The following is a 19,740-nucleotide window of genomic DNA, read 5'->3' as shown; positions in this document are numbered from 1 at the left end:
TGTGACTCACCTCATTAAACTGAGTGATGAACAGATAGAAAACAATGAAATTTTAATCTGAGCAGCTAGCACTGCATCATCATGCAAATCATCTGCAGACGTACAAAACACAAAGGTGTGCGTTTTAAATCCTGGTATATCTTGGGCAGCTGCAGTGCTGACTGACCACGTTGGCTTAGAAAAATATCAGCACAGATTTCAGCTCAGTTTTGTTCCAAATAACATAAGGTTTTGAAATGTTATACATTAAAGCCCCTGAACTATAATAATGGCAGGGTGTCAGCACATCTAAGCAGAACAACCAGTAAAATAAACTGCAACCTTTCCACAGACTGTAGAAAAAACTGCTTTATCAATCTAAACAGTTTATGGTCCAGACTAACTTGCAAGCCAAAGTTTTAATGCAATCACTTGCAGTAAACCACATGTTTAATTACTATGTTTAGTATTTTAGTTAAGTGTGTTAGCATGCTAACATTTGTTAATTAGCAAAACAGATTGTATATAAAAGCTTTTGTAGCTTTTGGACTTGACAATTGTAGGCAACACACAAGTGTTTTAACCCTGGATCCCCCCCAAGCAAGGGACAAATCCTGTGGTTGCAGAAACACTTTAAGTTATACAGAAGTTTCTGGGGGGGGGGAAAAGCTCTGTTTCCATGATCTGAAACCTCTGTGAACACTGATGATTTTACGAGCTAGTTTCAAGTCTTATTCAATAAAACATTGATTTTGTAAATTATGATCCCCATTATTATCAGAAAGGAGCATGAAGCACGGTTATCTCACTTGGTAATGACTTGTGATTAACATGACAAGAATCCTCCACTGTTTGGTTTCAAAGTCAGACACCCAACAAAGGCAACGTCTGGTTTTAAAAAGCTAAGATCTTAGCTTGAAGCTAAGCTTGAAGTGTTACAATGGGACTTCACTGAATGAGCACTCAACACAAAGAACAGCTGAGGCTGATGGGGATGACCGTTTTTTAGATATTATAACAAATTAAAATTCTGGCCTAATGAAAAATGTCTTATAATTCAATCTTCCAACAATGCAAACATTTCCAACACTTTACTACTTGATTTTTCTTTTTCAGCTTTTCCAAACAGAACATTCTTGTTAATGAAAGTGAACATCAAAAACAAGACTTTATGACTCCAAAATCAACTATTTGCTATGGTAGCATGTCATCAGCAAAAATACCAAATAATCAGAGCCCAGAATACAGTCCAGCATCAGAATTTTGTTATGCTACAAAAAGTGTTGCCTTTTATTTACAGTTGTGGGTGTGGCAATTTTTAGGATACCTTACTGACAACATTTGCACAAAAACATGTAGTAATACAGATGTTGTATGTCTAGTAAGAATCCATGTATTTATTCGTTCATTTAACAGTTGTATTAGCTATGACGTAAATAAAAATATGAGTTTAAATTTGTAATGTGTGAATTTAATGACAAACTCCATTTAAATAAGTCTCCATTCATCAAACCATCTAATGGACAGATGCTAAGCGTGCTACTTATAACAGTATTACTCAGCAGTGTGTGTGTACAGTTTAATCATCTTAGAGTATGACACTCACTGAAGCACTGACTCACGTTTCTCCTGTTTCAGCTCTTATGTAACACAAACTGCCAGTCACATTTTCAGTGAGTCCGTCACAGTTGGATGTTCAATGTGGGCCCAAGGAACCTCCACACTGGGTCTCATCCATTAGCTTGGTCAAATTTACATTCCACTGTTTTGTCCATAGCAATTTCACAGCATCTGGGTGTTACTTTCAACATTTTAACAGGATAACAACAGAAACCATGAACCCCAAATGGTTAATGGCTGACCAGCTCCACCATCTAAGACAAAGATGCTGAATACTGACAAAAATACTTTAAACTCCTGGTTTGCTTTTGTGTGCTTGCTGCTTGAACTGCATGACAGTCTGAATGTCTGTGTTACCTGTGAGCAGCTCCTTCAGGGTGTTGTACCAGGTGTGTGTGTGTTCTGAGGAGGCATTGTGGAGGTGCAGCGTGTCCTCCTCCAGCCTTCTCCCTTTCCTCCTACACCAGAAGAGAGCCACACCAAGCACGGGTCCCCCTGACTCCTGGCCCGCAGCTCGCCTCCGCTTCACCTTCACTGCAAATATGTCTTGCAGCAGCACCTCACCTGACTGTGGGACACCAGTCTCACCTGCAGAGAAAAAAGTAGTTAACAAACAGCACTTGAACACAGCACACTGTTTAATGAACAAGGTACATGATGGACATCTGAGAGGTTTGGGTACGTTTTGAAAGGGACCAGGCTGTATGTCTGTGAAGGTTCTCAGTCATCCAGGCTAACAGTTTCCCTCTGCTTCCAGTCTGTGTGCTAAGCTAAGCTAAAAACATCCTTGACCAGTGTGAACAGATGAAATGCTGAGATTTACCCAAAATGTCAAAATGCCATTTTTTCTTTTTATAAACATTAAGACTAAAGTCTTATTAAATAAAACATTCAAATCCACTGCGAAAAAGTAAGTGTATAAAAGGATACTACCATTAACAACAAACTCTGTGATTAGTTTGTCTGATTGATGTTTTACTGTATGTTTAAATTCTTTTGAATAGTCAATCAAATATGAACGCTGCACATTGCTGCTGTCAGCAGAATGTAAAGTACAGCATCAACAAGTACAATCGTGAAAGAATTCTGAAACCTGATTGGCCAGCATCATATTAATCTTCTAATCCTCCGAGGATAATATTAGCATAGCTCAGACAGTCCATTCAGAGTTACATCACATTTTACTCAGACACAAAGAAAATACTTTGTGTCTGAGTGAGCTTGTGCGTGGCTCATTTGCAGATGACAGTAGTGCAAGTACTTTGGAGTTTTTTTGTGCTTTTTTTGTTGTTGTTTTTTCACAAGGAGCTTTTGACTTAAATGTAAATACCTTTTACAGTATGTAAACTTCTAAACAAACTTATGGAAACTTTTGCTTTCACACCAAATTAAACTGGTTGGTTTCAGTTTAAAAAATGTGAGAATTTGCCAATTTCCCTGGATTCTGATTTATCAGATAAGAGATGAGGATATAAGGAACACCTTTTTCATGATCGATTCAGCCCTCCTTTTATACTTAGTGTTAAAAGAAGATGTGATCACCTTCATCCTATGATAAAATATTTCTATCCTGATGTAAGTGGTCACTTCCAGGACTACTAGCCTACGTCTATGCATACTCAAACAACAAACATGGAAACTGTGACACATTGTGTGTTCTAGTACCTCTCTATCAGAAAAGTCTGTTGGATCAGACAACACGAGCCAGCATTCGCTCCTTACATGCATCAGTGAGCCTTGGCCGGCAATGACCCTGTCGCTGTTTCACCACTGTTCCTTCCTTTTGTGTGAACAAAATCCTCACTTGCTACCCAATATATTCCATCCACAATGAAGAGATATTCAGTGTCATTCACTTCACCTGTCAGTGATCATAATATTAGGACTGATCATGTATACACCTGCGTTAAACACCACCACCATCATCAAAACAGCAAATGGGGAATTATCTTTTAAAGGATTGTGTTCCCTCACTTCAGCAGACGTCCAGAGATGAGATACAGTGTCACAGTGCAGTAAAGCTGCTCTGGCAACACCTCACTAAAACATCTTTCTTCTTCCACAAAAGTAGAACTCAAGCACATCCAGAAGGTTTTTTTTGGAACTTATAGCAGGAATTTTAATAACTTCTCAACAACTGCACACTTGTTGATGAGAATTTATTGTCTATACTGATATTTAATTCAAAATAACAAACTTTTTAAATGAAATAAGAACAATCGACATGTCCAAAACAAAATCCAATATTTACAGTACCAATTTTGTCAGTTACTAAGGCTAGTTTTCTTAAAATTAAGCATCATTTAAATTTTCAAAAGTCGTCACATCAGAGAAAATTTATAGACATTTTATCAGCCTGAATTATAAAAGTTTACTTGAAGACCTTTGTAATAATTCACAGAGAGAGTCTGTGCTTACAAACAGACAGACAAACACAACCAATTACATACTCCCTCCCTTTGGGGGGAGAATAAAAAATGGCCATATTAGATGTGTAGCTTTAGAGACAAACGCATGGCACAGCTGGTAGATGTACATAAACAAAAACAAACTCCACTTTAATCACCAGAAACATTCAGATCTACAGAGATATTTTCAAAAAAAGAATATTTTAATCCTCCCAGATTTAAAACCTATAATGGTGCACTTAAACAGTATTCATTTAATACTGTTATAATCTAACAATCGCAAAACAGGGGCCTCTTGGCATCTCATTTAATTTGAACTCAAACAGGTTAAGGAACATGAAGGAAAATGTGCAGCCCCATAACAAACCCAGAGTAGGAAAATCAATTCTGTGCTCAAAGAGACAAAAAGAGATATTAACTTGATGCAAAGCACCTGTACAGTACAGTGTAAACAGCTCATAAAGCTTATAAATGATAGCTGATTAACCCCCTTCTCTATGAAATACCTCCTGCTGTTATCAAACACCAAATATGCCCACGCCACCCTCCCCTGTTCCTCAGAGAGACCAGCATCCATATGTCAGGGTCATTGTGTGTAACAACAGTCTATCTGGTTGTTGTTGCTCAGTCTTCATTCATTGTGTCCAATTAATATTATTTGCGTTTAAAGTATTTGTCTTCTGAGTCAAACGAGAGGTTAAAGGTGAGGAATCAAAACCATTTTTATCATTTATGCATTTTAAATTTGAGAAAAAACACAAGTGGATTTTGAAAGCAGAAAAGTAAGTCAAGGCAAATTACTTTATTATCGTAAATTATTTCAAAGGGGCTTTAACATATTAGCAAGCACCCTCTATCCTCGGTTTCCTTCACATCTAAGAAAGACAGACATTTAATAAATTAAAAAAAAATAGCAACATAACATATAACTTTAAAATACATACAGAAGTAACCACTCATTTCTTTAGATTTTACTTCCACAGAGTCAGTAATTTTTAAAGTGGTCTTGAGCAACAGGCTTTCTGAAGGTCTTTCAAAGTTTTTCTTTGGACATTGGCTGCTTTTTCACTCATTTTCAGTCGAGTTCTTGTCTACAACCATCTGTAAAACACAGTGGAGGCTCTGTCATGATTTGTGTCAGTCAATAGTGTTGGAGATTGTGTCTCAATTGATTAATTATCAACACAGAAAAGTACCATCAGATTTTGTTCCACCATGCAATATGACCTGGAAGGCATGTGATTGGAAACGGTTAAATTTTTCAGCATGACAATGATCCCAAACATACTGCCGACGCAGTAAAAGCATACCTGGATAGAAAAACATACAGCAGAACACTGTCAGGGGTAGGAAGATGATTTTCCATCTAACCCGATAAAGATGACTCTGATCTGAGCTGACAGGACCTACAGAGTCACTGTGAACACGCACGCACACGTTGGTTCATTCCCAGATGGAGATGAGATTCCCATCAGGTCCTCACATCCTGCTGTGCTAACACACACACACACACGCACGCGCGCACACACACACACACACACACACACACACACACACACACACACACACACACACACACACGCACACACACACAGTCGCAGATATATTTATATAAAAATTATGTGCCATTAGTCATGTAATTATTCCTTTTACTTTTAATTTTAATAACCATTTATCCACTCACTTCCCAGAGGATTCTATCATTTGATTCTTAAAATAATTTTAAATGGGGAAAAATGAATTGTTAGCACCTGTGCGTGGCCCAAACACACACATACAAACACTCTCAGTGGCAGTTCAGTCTCATGGTGACCAGGCCATGTGGTAACTGTGGGGAGTTATGGATCGGAGTCATGCTTCCATCACTTCAGAGAACATTACACTGACTTACATTCATTTCCTGGAGTCCTACAATATACATTACTCCACCATCGAATTTGATAATCCTAAACAGCTACAATCTTCTTTCTTCTGGTCAACTGACATTTCAGTATCATGGGAAGAGTTAAAGTGTTTTTCCAGTCAAATTACAACAAATTTTAAACAAGTTTTCCACCAATTTTAAGAAGTGGAAATTAATGTGCATTTTTACCACTGTTTTTGCCACATTTTTACTACTGTTGGGTGTACTGGGATAAGCAGGGAGTTACTTTGATTGCTCAGTCAGGAGTAATTTGACCTTTGCAAAAAAAAAAGTGAGTAGAATGAGGCGACGTGATTAAAAGATTGCATTTGTTTCTGGAAGTGTCGACAAAATCAGATTGCAATACTCTACACGTCTCGTGTTAACTTCTAACGTTTTTGTCTCCCTTTTGGTAAATTGTGCTTCATGATTTCAAAAAGTTTGTTTTCACTGTCACGTTTTGATTCAACTTTTCTAATTCTAACAACAGCTTATCAAGCTTAAACGTGCTGCTGTTGTTCAGCCGCTGGTTTCCTCTTTCTGGTGCAAAGTGGGCCAAAAACAAACAAGAGAGACGGGACTTGCGACAGAAAAGCCGATCAGCTGATCATTGATCAGTTTCATGATTGAAGTAGCAGCAGGAGAGGGAGGGGGAGAGAAGAGGCAGCCTCTCCATATATCGGTTGTTAAGCTTAACGCAGGAATGCTTTACAAACATTCAGAGATGAACTTACACGCTTGCTTTACTTCTCTCTGTGATAACTTTCTCTGAGATGAAATGCCGGGTTGGTAGCGAGGCTCCAAATGCTCAATCAGACCACCGACAGGTCTCGCACGCCACAGCCACTCTATCACGTGATGCATACTGCTCTGACGTACTGAGGTTATGAGCTGAGTTACCCCATGTCGCAAGTTTTGTGAGGTGCTTTCGTGATACTTAATGGATCGGATTACATTTTTTATTTCTCTCCGATATCCGATCCAGTAATTTAGGTCAGTATCAGAGCGATACCGATACGTGATATCAGATCGGTCCATCCCTAATATTATCTGGATAATATTCAAATTAGTTTTTAGTTTTTCATTATTTTTGTTATTTGCTGGACAGACTCTAAATTCTACCAATACACAAATTACATCTGACATCAGGTCAAACACAGGTCATCCCATTATTGGGCCACATTCACAAACAGTGGGAACACATAAATCTGTGCTTAAACTGTGTGTATCATCATATCACTGTACAGATTTATTTAAAACCAGATACTGTTCTTTTCCTGCAAACAAATGGAGACCTAGATAATATAATAATTGGTAAAATTAATAATTATGATGTTATAAAAGGCTATTATTTACAGTTTTCCTATACAAAGACAGAAAAAGTTCAAAGAAGAGTTAAATCAACAATAATAAAGTATAAGTAATATTGACTGAACATACTACGCTTATCACTGTAAAGACAAAACAAAACAATAGCGATCCTCCCTCTGTTTAAAATAAAAACCACATCCATCATTTGGACACTATTGTTTCAGTTTCTTCATGTGAATATTTTTTTGTTTTTCTTGCTTTAGAAGCACAGGATTGACTCCAGCGAATACTTCACTGCTTACGACATGAAACACAACTTGAGGTAAACATGTTTCTAATATTACAAAAAATGGGTGTTTGACAGTATAATGATTCCCAACAGTGCATTGATTTCTTGTGCGCTAACTGCATTTTGGGCTTTAAATTCTTCAGCACAGCTGCAAGTTCCTGCTTTGACACAACACAACTGTCTGATCGCTCAGATCTCACCTCCCTGACACACGGAGAGACAGACAGGATGGATTTATGTGTAGAAACAAACAATAACAGCTGATCCATTTATATAGAAATATCTAATCAACACACACACAGCATGCTGACAGGCTGACTATGTGTGTGTGTGTGTGTGTGTGTGTGTGTGTGTGTGTGTTAATCTCCTCACACTGAGAGACTCTAATAACCCCCCACGGGCTGAACCAACTGCTCTCTACTACTGCCAACACACACACACACACACAGTGCTGGCTTAATGACATTAGCTTGGATGAAATACAGCAAAACAGATTGGCTTCAACAACACACACACATTTAAATTACACCTTCATCCTGCTTCACTAACCAGTTCTGTTTGAACGGTTTTCAACCAGAAATCTCACAGCAAAATGATACCACCATATTACACAAGAATAAAGCAGAGTCGTTTAAGCTTTAAAGCCATCACAGGGCTGGCTTTTGGTTTTGCATACTGGAGATGTAGCTGAGATATGGAGCGCTGATGCCTGGATGTATAGATGGTAGATATGAGGACAGGTGAAGATGGGGGGGGGGGAGTGTAAAGAGGCAAGAGATCTTCTACTAAGTCAAGTGTTGAGGTGCATTTAATTTATTTAGCTATGCAAGCTGAAGGTTAAAGACAGCATGATTACTAGAGTGGGTAGCGTGCATACCCCAGAGTCAAAAATGCCCTCAGTAAATGAGTCCTTCATTCGACTCTGAGCCTGTGAGCTTGCTGCATTTCATTCCACTGCTCCCTTTCCTAGATTTCCTCTTTTCTGCTACTGCTACTGTCTAAAAAAGGTAAAATTCACTCAAAACCTCAAGAATTTATGAACAAGAAGGACAACAAATCCAATCACTCTAGCCAGAGTCAAATGTGAATTAACAAGTGATGTGTAAAGCCCAGTGAAAGTCATTTGAAGACACAGAACTCCTAAAGACAAACTGCATTCACAATAAATAAATAAATAAAACCCCATTTCATCATTAAAGGTGAGATAAAGATGGTTAATCAGCTCTACAATTAAGCAAACAGGACGATGACGCTACCTCGTATAGGTGTGAATATCAATTCTTGCCCTATTAGTCTGATACACTTCATCTCATAATCAATCATAATCTTCTAATTATGGCTGTCAATTCCTAATAGCTAAAGTGCTATAGTTAATTTACTTAAATATGAATAAATACAAGCTAAAAATGTCTCCTGTTACAGGGCATGATGTATAATTATGATCTTTTATCTTCATTATACCATATATTAGATAACGTCTCCAGTTTCTCATTGGGAAATGCAGTGTCCTTCCATTTATTGTTTTTTTTATTATTATCTCTTTTATTGGGACAGCTGTTGAACATAACACGTAATTTGCCTTTTTACATTTTCTTTGCTGTCACATTTTAACTTATAATAGAAAAATGAAGAAGACGGAAAAAGAAGAGAAAAGAAAAGAAGAAAAAAACAAAAACAAACAAAAACACCCCCCCCCAAAAAAACAAAACAACAACAAACAAACAAAAAAACAAAAACAAACAAACAAACAAAAAAAACTAGGGTTAGGAGGAGGCAGCAGGGCAGGTAGGTTTACGTAGAACTCAGGGTTGTAACATCATACACAAAATCACACCTCATATGCTTAACATAGTCTGTCCATTTAGACCATATTCCGTAGAATGTATCCCTCTGAAGTTTAAGAGAAAATGACACTTTTTCCATCGTATAGATCTCTTGTACAGAATGTATCCAGTCTTCTATCGTTGGTGGTTCAGGCTTAAGCCATCTTCTCGTAAGAGGCTTTTTACTTGCGGCCAGAAGGATATACAGGAGTCTTCTGTCGTTGGAATTCAGTTTATCCACTGGTGCATTGCACAAAAACATGGTCTCAAAAGTTGAAGGAAAAACAAATGAAAAAACATTTTGTAAATGATCATGGATTAGAGACCAATACTGGCGAATATCTTTACAGTCCCAAAAGATGTGGAAACGGTTGGCTCCATCTCCCCCACATCTCCAACATTTATCACCAATTCCTTGATATCTTTGTTGAGCAGGGGTAATGAAAAATCTCATAATGCTTTTCCAGCAAAATTCACGCCAAACATTAGACCCAGTGGTAGCCCACTGTATCTTGCATGCGTGAGCCCAACACTTCTCTGTAATTGTCAAATTACCCTCCTTTTCCCACTTCGCTTTAATATACAGAGTTCTGTCGTTTTTACACCACCGGATGCTGTTATATAATTTAGAAATAATTTTACTTTGCACTTCAGATTTGGTTAGTAATAAGAATGTTTCTACAAATTGTAATTCGTTTAGGTTCACTTTTAAGTTTTGATTAAAATAATTTCTGATCTGTAGATATGTAAAAAAATCATCAGATCCCAAGTCATGTTTACTCCTTAAAGATTCAAAGCTTTGAAATGCAGAATCAGAACAAAGAGCCTACTACAACTATTGGGCCGCAAAAAGATCACAGGAAACAGAATTAAACAGAATAAAATGTAAACATTTAAAAAAAAACTTTTTTGGTCTTTTTTTCATTTGTTTTCTCACCCACATGTAAGCTAAAACATAAACGGCTCAAACAGGGGTTAGATACACAAAAAACACATCTGATGATTTTACACAGGCTTGTCCAGACAGCAGATTTCAGTCTGGCAAACTGTATTGGATTTATCAGTGTCCTGATAAGATGTAGTCATACTCCACAGTCAACTACAAGAGCCAATTTCACACTGAAAAAAAAAACGAAATTCTGAAAAGATAAAGCTTTAGTCTGTTAGCATGACATGTTACTTTTTCCTCCAAATTAAAAAAAAAAACGCACACTGCAGCATTAGGGAGCGTACCCGGGGTGGGGGTGTGGGGTTAATTGTGTCACAATGGAACTGTGTGTGCGTGTGTGTGCGTGTGTGTGATGTCAAGTTTTAGGTGGTCTCAACACAAGATAACTTCTCCATTACAACACCAGCTGCTTCTAGATACAGAAAGAAAAACACCCACAGTCTGTCTGTCTGACACCACCACCACGTCTACTCAACACCATGACAACCCATCACCATGGACACTGACCTGTGGGGTTCTCCGGGATGATAGGCGTCCAGGTCAGTTTGGTTCGGGTGAGCAGGACGTCGTGACTCTTCTTGCCCAGTTTGAAGATCCCGTGCAGCACAACGCACTCACTGACACTGACACACAATAAACACACACAGTTTACTTTGTCCAATAGGAAGTCATAGATGTCAATAATTATATATAACAAATGTTTATAATTGGCAAAGTGAAGAACAAGTTGATTCATCATTTTACGGCTTAGTCTGTTAGGCTTTAAAATGTCAGAAAATAAATGGAAATTAGTGAAAATGGTGAATACAAGAGTTTACGATAGCCCAGGTAAAGGTTTCTATGGCCAATAACTCAAAATGAGGTTGTCCAAAAAAAAAAAAAAAAAAAAAGTCGATTCCCAGACTATAATTGATACCAAAAATTACTATTGGATTAGACACTTTTGCAACACTATTGATACAAACATTGTCATCTTTGGCTCCTCCAGCTGACACACAACTTCATCCAACTGTCCATCCATCCATCACACAGCCTGTCCCCTAGCTGAAGTTCACAACACTGAACAACACTTTGGGGACTTTAAAGGTCAGTAAGGCTCCCGTTTCAACAAAATTTAGGTACCGAACAGTTATCGTAAACGTTAACCTGGCACACACACACACACACACATCACTGTTAGCTAGTTTCATCAGCAGTTACCTGATAGCCACAAACCCAACCTTAGGGGGTCTCAAGCAAGTGCACTCCAAACACGATGTCACGCCAAAAGATGATTACTAACGTCTGACAATTTGTATATGTTTTCTATGTCTAATAACCTTCTTTATATATCGGTAAATAGGTTGTGTAAACAGGATTTATGAAGAGGTTATATATAACACTATAGTGATTATTGCAGATGTATCTCTGTATGTCTGATTGTACGTTCCCTTTCTCCTCTTAGACAAGTAACAAAACTTGATGAAACTTTGCATACACATTGCCTCAGGCACCATGAGTGACAACATCTGTCTTGCGTTTACAAATGTTTTATATAAATCCCACAATTTTAGATATTTGTACATTTCACTGTTCAACTGAGCACTGAATGTAATGTCAGAGTAGAATGGTGTGTCACAATATAATATATCATACTATAATGATCGTGGCATATGTAAGTATGCTTGTATGCTTCCTGTCTCCTGCATGTAGCACGGGGGTTTACTAGTTAAATTTTTTTTTTTAAATACCTGTTTTGCACTTTGCCAAAAAACTGGCTGCAGCTTTTGCTTGAAACAGAAATGTTCTTTCTGGACTCAAAATGATTTTATATCATTCAAGACAGAAATATTTGATAAATTATAACAAGTCTTCAACAAGTCTTTTACAGCAGTTACAGAAAATAATTTTTTGGCAAAAACTGGCAACTGCTTGCTAGCAGATGATCACTTTTTGGCATGACATTGGTCCCAAGCCTGAATAGTCGGGAGAGCTGTGTCAGGACCAAATCAAACATGCGGACCTATCTGCTGTGGCAACCTCTGTAAAATGAGAGAGCAGCCGAAGGTACTTTTATCCGATAGCCACATTATCCATTATTAGCTAGCTGCTACCACTATTATCATTAAGGTAGCAGCTAGCCGCTGTGGCTAATCGCAAAATGGTAACATTAATGTAGGAGCAGAAATGATCAGTCTTGACCATTTATAACTTTATAAAAGATGGTCTTATTCTAACAGGATAATATTTGTGTCTAAAAACTGTTATGTTAGTCATAAAGTTTGAAGCTGAGAAAAGTATACATTGAGTTAGAAACAGTGGCAACCTATCTTACTAACAATTTCTTCAACAACCAAAACATGGAGCCAAATCACTAAAAACCCAGCACTACACTGTAAAAAAATCCGTAAAAATACAGTACAATCTACTGTATAAACGTGAAGGAATTTTCCGTATTAGTCATTTACAGGTATTTTTCTGTATTTCTCAACTACTGCAATGCATTGTGGGAAAAAGAACCTGAAAAGGAGGGAAAAGTAAGCGCAAGAGCAGCCATTAGGCTTCTTTCAGGCTTCATCTGGATTTTGGATTCTGAAGTTGGAGAAACTGCCTTCAAATTTCTGTGGTAAGTATTAAAACTCATGTTTCGTTTTATTAAAATAATGTTTTTCAAAAGACTCCGTGTTTTTATTTAGAAAGAATTGTTAATTTATTTGTTAACTGGTTTCGGCTGTCTCCAGACAAGTCAGGAATATTTTGCTGACTCATTTTTTAAAATAATTGTTATTTAGGTTTAACATGACTTAAGCTTTATTTTAATTAATGTTAAAATAATTTTTACTGTGATACCACCAGTTTTGCCCTTCAGTGGCTGAACCAGTTTTCATAAATATTATAGTTAGCTGTCTGTGTCTCTCAGGGTATTACACAGCTGTGACTGCTAACTAGCTAATTAGCGAAAGTCAGCGATGTGGCTAACTGGGAAAGTGAGAACTTCATGGTTCTAGAAATTATTCTAGGACTCTAATAAGTACTGTATCAATACCTGTGTTTTACAGTTGGCTCTACTGTACACTTTAAAGGGTTTCAGGCAAAGTTACACTAACCCTAGTTTAAGCCTCAGACCTTCCTGGCTGACGCTAGCAAATGCTAATGTTAGCCTCTGATTTGGGCTGCTAAAGTAAAGACTTTTAGCTAGCTGACCAGCATAGATTATTTCGGTGGTTAACAGACTGTAGTGGTAAAATTATTGAAAGTATAGTTTCACCTCAGCACATTTACAATTACAGTATGTCTATTTTGTAGCACATAGAAATGTTTAGTTAATATTTACAGACAGACACATTTTCCCTGTAACTGTGTTTTTACTCCAACATTTGTTGAAAATGTAATTTATGAAATGCTGAGCAGCATTTCTTGTATGTGGAATATTTTTGTCACCCCACTGTGCTAATGTGATTAAATACTAAAAATTATTACTAAAAAAATTCAATAATAAATCAATAATAACTATTTCTTGATTGAACTTTAATGTAAGCGCAGTGCTGGTGTGCAGGGGCTCTATATGCCTTGTCTATATCAAGCTTTTAGCCAAATATAAGCAGAGATATTTGTATCTTTCTTAAAAATCCAGATCCTTACAGATTATTTGAGAAATGGATCAACAGCTATCACTACTTGAAGCACTTTAAGTCCTGCAGTGGAAAAATATCCCTTATTTCACCTTTGATCACACACTTTGGTTTTCCAGTGCAGAGCAATGGCCAAGAAAAGGAAAGACTTCCCCGAGTGAAAAAAAAGATGAAGATACAAGCTGGTGATGATCCAGAGCAGCTGGTCTCAGGAAATGAAGAAAAACCCTGATCACCTTCTCTACAAACACAAGGTGAGTTTAATGTTGTGGTTGATTTAGTTTTTCAAGGTATGTATGTTACTTTAATTATAAACTGCTTTTGTTGCAACAGAATGGTGTTATGTGTATGCAACTCTACGTGAATTATAATCCTTTGTAGGGCTGCGTGATATGACCAAAGTCTCATATCCCAATATAAGACGTATCTCTCCTGATAACGATATATATCACAAAATAGTGCATTTTCTGTCAATTCTGTGATTCTCGGGCAACTCGACTTATGTGAAATGTTTTCAGTTGGGCGTCGTGTACCTGGAGTCGAGTGTTTTGACCAATGCATGAAACTATACATTTTTAGACATGAGTTTAAATGGCCGCCATTTTCTTTCTGAGTATTTATTAGACGGCGTGCTGCAAGGAAAAGCCTGTTCTAACGTTTGAGTCTAAGGATTATTTTGAGCACCTGACGACTCTTTTTTGCTTTTCATTCGTAAACTCTCTCGAAACTCTTTCATGTGATTCTTGTGTAGGTGGTTAAAGAGGTTTGTCGTGTTCGAGTGGTGGTGGGGACCAGTTTGTGGCATAATTTGCATAGTACAGTTTTCTGGGGCGTGTCAGACTTTTCATAACCAAACCATGTCCATGCTACAGAGGTAGCCCCTCATTTAACAATAAGGTCCTCGATTTCTTTTGACTGGTCCTTCTGGTTCTGCCTCATCCTTGCTGGCCATGCTGGTATTCTCTGTGCCTTCATCTGCGTGGTGACTGTAAGCGCCATTTATAGTTACTTGATGTTTTTATTTGAGGTCATTTGTTTGATGCATATTCTGAAATTTTATGTTTGAGAATAATGTATATCATTTCAGTTTAGTTTGAAAAGTCTCAACAGAAACTTGAGCTTTATTGTGAAAGGTTTATGTGGAAAATAAACAAGCGGACGGCGGAGCCACACGATGGTTTTATCCTCATTGTTGGTAACGAAAGTACGCGTAAAAACAGTCACTTGTCCGTCCATAGTGTGGTTATTTTAAGTATAAGAGAAGGAGAGAACTTTAAGAAATAATATAGCAACTACAGTGACCATCAAAACCATGAAAAAAATATTGCCGTAAACAGTTTATTTTGCAACACCACAAAACAAAGAATAGTGTATAATATGAAACGATAGACATTTTTATATCGTAATCTGATATATATCGTCATATCGCACAGCCCTAATCCTTTTTTTGTTTATGTTGTTTATGCTCTAGGTAAAAAAAATTTATAAAAATACAAACTTTTTAAAAATGTCTTGTTGTTTCTCTTTTTTTCCTCAGAATAAATTGCGACTAGTCTCAATGGCTGACACGGAGGAGCAACACAGCGACACGTTAACTCCGACTGCTGCAGTTCCTGTATGAACTGAGCAACTCTTAAAATCCAAGGAAAAGCTGAGTGTATTTTACTTAAAGCTCAGATGGACCTTGATGTACTAACATGCAGGCTGCATTCAGGACTTTGTCACACTGTTATATGAAGAGCGGTAACAAGACTTTGTAGTAATTTGTCTTACTATTGTCTTATTTGTTGTGATTTAGGGTCTGTGCGCACAAGCAGAGGTTTTTGTTTGTAACTGTAACCTCGTTTTCAGAGCCTTGTCTAACATTTAATGGTCATGAAATATGTCAGACTTTTTCCTCTACTTAACCAGCTTAGAGAATTTGAACACCGTGGAGAAAAAGGTGTGCATTAAGGATTTTGAACTATGATGTTTAAGTGTTGTCACTGCTGAGGATTCGTGGACACAGATCCTTATTCACTATGCTGCTGTTTACAGTTTAACTTTTCATCAGAACAAGCACTTCTAATTATACTTTGCTCCTCACTGACAAAACAAGTCCCGTAAATACACTTTTATCTTTAAGTTTGGGACAGTAATCTGTCTTAATTTATTATGTGTTGTAGTTATCATATGGGGAAAAGTCCTGTGGTTATCCATCAGTCCTGTTCGAATAAACCCAAAGTTCAGGAACATCTTCTTTAGATCTGTTCAGTTGTATTCATGTGGCACCACTTAAACAGTCAACAAATTTTGACTCAAGTATGTTATATTGTAAGGTAAAGAGCCCAAAGAGTTAATCTCAGACAAATGTTCACACAAATGTGAATTACATTCACCTCATTAATGAAGTGAATGCAATTCAGTAATCAAAGGTGTTTGGCTATAACTGACTACATGTGTATACTGTATCATAAGTGGACAGAGATGGATGTAAACCACACCTTAACCATTTGGCTGAGGCAAAACTACCACAAGGCAGTGATTCTAACTAAAAGGTACTCTGGATATTATTAAATGTGAACATGTCGTTAAATATGACATTTTTTGTTTGTCAGGTGTCCTGTTTGAAGAAAACACTTGGTAGCCACTTGAATGAATGTAAATAAACACATTTACATGAGGGCAACCTGATTTCAAGGAAATAAAAATGCTCAAATTTGAAAGCTTGTGAGTTATTTTGTTCATGTATCAGCTGTTTAGTAGTTTTATGACAAGATGGATGCTGTCATTATATTTAAGTATAGTGTTTGAGTTAAGGAGAATAAAAGAATATTTAACATTAATTGTACCAATGTTGTGTACGAAGCACAAATTAATTTAAGTTTTAATTTATGAATTTTTGAGTACATGGTGTACTAGGTTGTAATTGCATAGAAATGTACGTTTAAGGATATAAAGAACTATATTTAATGAGTTACAGTGAAAAGAAGTGCTTGGAAATAGTAATATAAACAGAAATTTCAATTTTTCTATTAACGGAAAATATCAGTTAATGATACAGAAAATATACTGTGAATAAACGGAATTTTCTGTTTTATAGCTGAAGGAAATGTCCGTAAATAGTACAGAGAGTATACTGTAAATCTACAGAATTTTCCGTTTTATCATTTACAGAAAGGTCTGTCAAACCTCTGTAAAAAAACGGAAAATGTACTGGCAGAAAATTACCAGGACATTTTCTGTTTTTCTACGGAATATTTTTTTACAGTGTACCTAAAAATATATATACATAACAGTACAGTGGTGTTTATATTTTTTTGCACTACAAGTACTGTTGTCACCGATATTATTGTTTGTATTTTTCTAACCTTTATTTTTAAAAATGCATCTAAATGTTTTGTCTTTTTGTCTTGAAATTCAAGTATTGGGACAACTTTAGTATGAACACAGAGATATTAAGTATATAGACACAGACCTAAAATTCTCATATTTGACACAGAAAAATGTTTTTTTGGGGGCGGGGTTCCAAAAAGAATTACTACTGCTACAGATCTCTGAGCATGTTTCTGCTCAGATGTCTTGCTGTCCTTACAGGAACTAAATATCTGCAATCCCAAATTCTGTTCATTTGAACTGCATGACAGCCAAGCAATCCTCCCTATGATACACCTTTTTCAATAATCTTGGATAGAGTTTACTTGTATGTATTACATTTGTCACGTAGAACCAGTCGCAAAGTATGAAGTATAAACCATACTTCATACTGGACTTTTACCTGACGACACAACTTCCAGGGAATAAACTGCACGATGTATGAACAGAGTGTGAAGAGCTACTAGTGTCACTGCACTTTCTTTTTTTTTTTCTTAGATGTGTCACCTCTAATATAAAACATGTTTATGTTTAGTAAACATAACAGCACACTTCATATCATTTTACTCTATAAGTGTTTGTCACATATCTGTATTTTTATTGTTTATAATAAAGTTTTATGTGATCTGCCCCAGGAATACAGATGTGAATTAGCAGTTTTACTATAATCTGGCATGTTTAGATTTTTGTCCCTGTTAAATAAAAGAAAGAAAGACAGAAAAAAGTCTATTTCAATGCAATATTAATTCTGTAACTTTATTGTTAATGCGTTCTAGATCCTTCCCCGGGAAATTGTGAATTGTACATCATTTTTGTAAATTCTGATGAATGCTCATCAACCTTTTCATCAACCTTATTTGTACCTTTTCATCATTATTTATTCTTTATTTCTACAAATGACAACACAAACATCAGGCAAGGTTCAGAATATAATGGAAGATAATGCAGTGTGACTCTCAGGCATTCTGCTCTGCTTTAAAATAGCTTTTCTAATTTAATAACCCGCTGAGTGTATATACAGACAGGAGCTACTCTTTAGTCTTTCTTTGTGTTTGCTAATTCTATGTTATCTGTTTGAGGAAGTAACCTGATTAAATATGCAAACAAGGGGACTGATTATCAGACTTTCTCTGAAAAGTGCTCTAATATCAAACTTCCTCTCTAGCTCCTCTTTGAATCCTTAAGCTAAATTGATTCAATAATGAATAAAAACTAAGAAAAAACAAGTCTGTGGTGAAAACCAAAGATATGCACCAAGTACCAAGACGTTTTGAAAACAAGAATTAGTTTGGTATGAAGTTGTGAGCCAAACAATTATTATTTATGTCGACATACTTCATCTCCCTTTATGAAACATAGTGGGAGTGTACCAATTGCTGTCCATCAATCATAGCTTGCTAGCAGGATTAAAATGTGTCACTTGCATGCAATTTCGCTTTTCTTCATAGAAATTTATTTTCATTTATTTTATTGAGCATAAACAGTTTAGAGTCTGTTCATAACCACAGTGCACAGCCATGTGCTTTGCAAGGTCAATTAGTCCATTTTAAATTGTTTTTTATGTTTAATATGTATCATTTGGGTTGCGGGAAATAGTACCTCAATAACATGTCTAAACCGGAAGAGTAACAGTTGCACGTTGGCACAATCGTTTATTTATTTATTGACTTTGTAAGGATTTAACTGCTGTGCTTTTACTTTGAAAAGCTTCCTGAAGAGACGGGTTTTGACTACGAGTAGTCGGCTCTTTCTCTCCTCTGCTATGTCACTTTATTGTATGAACCGAGACACGTGTGGGTCCAAAACGGGTTCTGTGTATAACGCGACCCTGGAGGAAACCCACAAGAACCACTCACCTCTGCACCTCCTGCTCAAACTCCACCTGCTCCTCTCCTTCCCGCTGCTCCTTCTTCTTTTTCCCACTCCGCTTCGTTTTCTTCTTCTTCTTCGTACTCTCTCGCTGTTCTCTCTGCGGCAGCTCCTCGGGCTCCGACATATCTACTGTTTATTTACGCACGAGCAAATAAACAAAAAACAAACAAACAATAACAACAAAAACTCTACCGTTATGAGTTTGATACCCTCTGATAAACACGCAGTAAGCTGATCACGGTGTATTTCCGGGTCTTGTCGCTATGGCAACAGGCAGCGGCTTTAGTTTAGCGGACTGGCACAGTTCGAGCACGCGGCAGATTCACTGGTGTGTAATCAACAAGCGCGCGCGCGCACCTGTGTGAGCTTCAAAACTCAGGTTTGTTTATTGCTGCATTTTAGTGTGAATGTGATTGGCAGTCCAAATTTTTTAATTATATTTATAGGAGTCACTGGAGACCAAAATATAATTAACATTGCAGGCTAAACAGCAGAACAATTATTTAAAAAAGGTAGACCTTACCTTTGACACCTTAAATAGCGTTAAGATATTTCAAGAGTTTGGTATTTTATGTTTCCATGTTGTTTTATTTTTCGATTTTTATTTTTCACTGTTTTTAA

General features: G+C 36.8%; 1 protein-coding gene and 1 long non-coding RNA gene across 3 annotated transcripts in view; one reads left to right on the top strand and one right to left on the bottom strand.

Annotated features, from left to right (window-relative positions):
* The window catches only part of cerkl (CERK like autophagy regulator), a 40,050-nt gene extending 20,573 nt beyond the window's left edge, over positions 1 to 19,477 (bottom strand). For both annotated transcript variants that reach the window (XM_026144933.1, XM_026144932.1), the window contains exons 1-3: positions 19,104 to 19,477; positions 10,790 to 10,905; positions 1,957 to 2,187 (exon numbers count right to left, since the gene is read on the bottom strand). In XM_026144933.1, coding sequence (XP_026000718.1) covers positions 1,957 to 2,187; positions 10,790 to 10,905; positions 19,104 to 19,243 — 487 coding nt within the window. In that variant the 5' untranslated portion in view covers positions 19,244 to 19,477. The remainder of the gene's footprint in view (positions 1 to 1,956; positions 2,188 to 10,789; positions 10,906 to 19,103) is intronic.
* On the top strand, positions 12,675 to 16,485 carry LOC113007896 (uncharacterized). The gene is made up of 3 exons (XR_003269963.1): positions 12,675 to 12,887; positions 14,013 to 14,147; positions 15,431 to 16,485. It is a non-coding gene; the product is annotated as an uncharacterized LOC113007896 (long non-coding RNA).
* Positions 19,478 to 19,740: the final 263 nt, after the last annotated feature.

The sequence above is a fragment of the Astatotilapia calliptera genome, chromosome 16 (assembly GCF_900246225.1).
Source record: "Astatotilapia calliptera chromosome 16, fAstCal1.2, whole genome shotgun sequence".
Lineage (NCBI taxonomy): Eukaryota > Metazoa > Chordata > Actinopteri > Cichliformes > Cichlidae > Astatotilapia > Astatotilapia calliptera.
The sequence above is the reverse complement of the archived record's forward strand: the minus strand, read 5'-3'. Positions and strand labels throughout refer to the sequence as shown.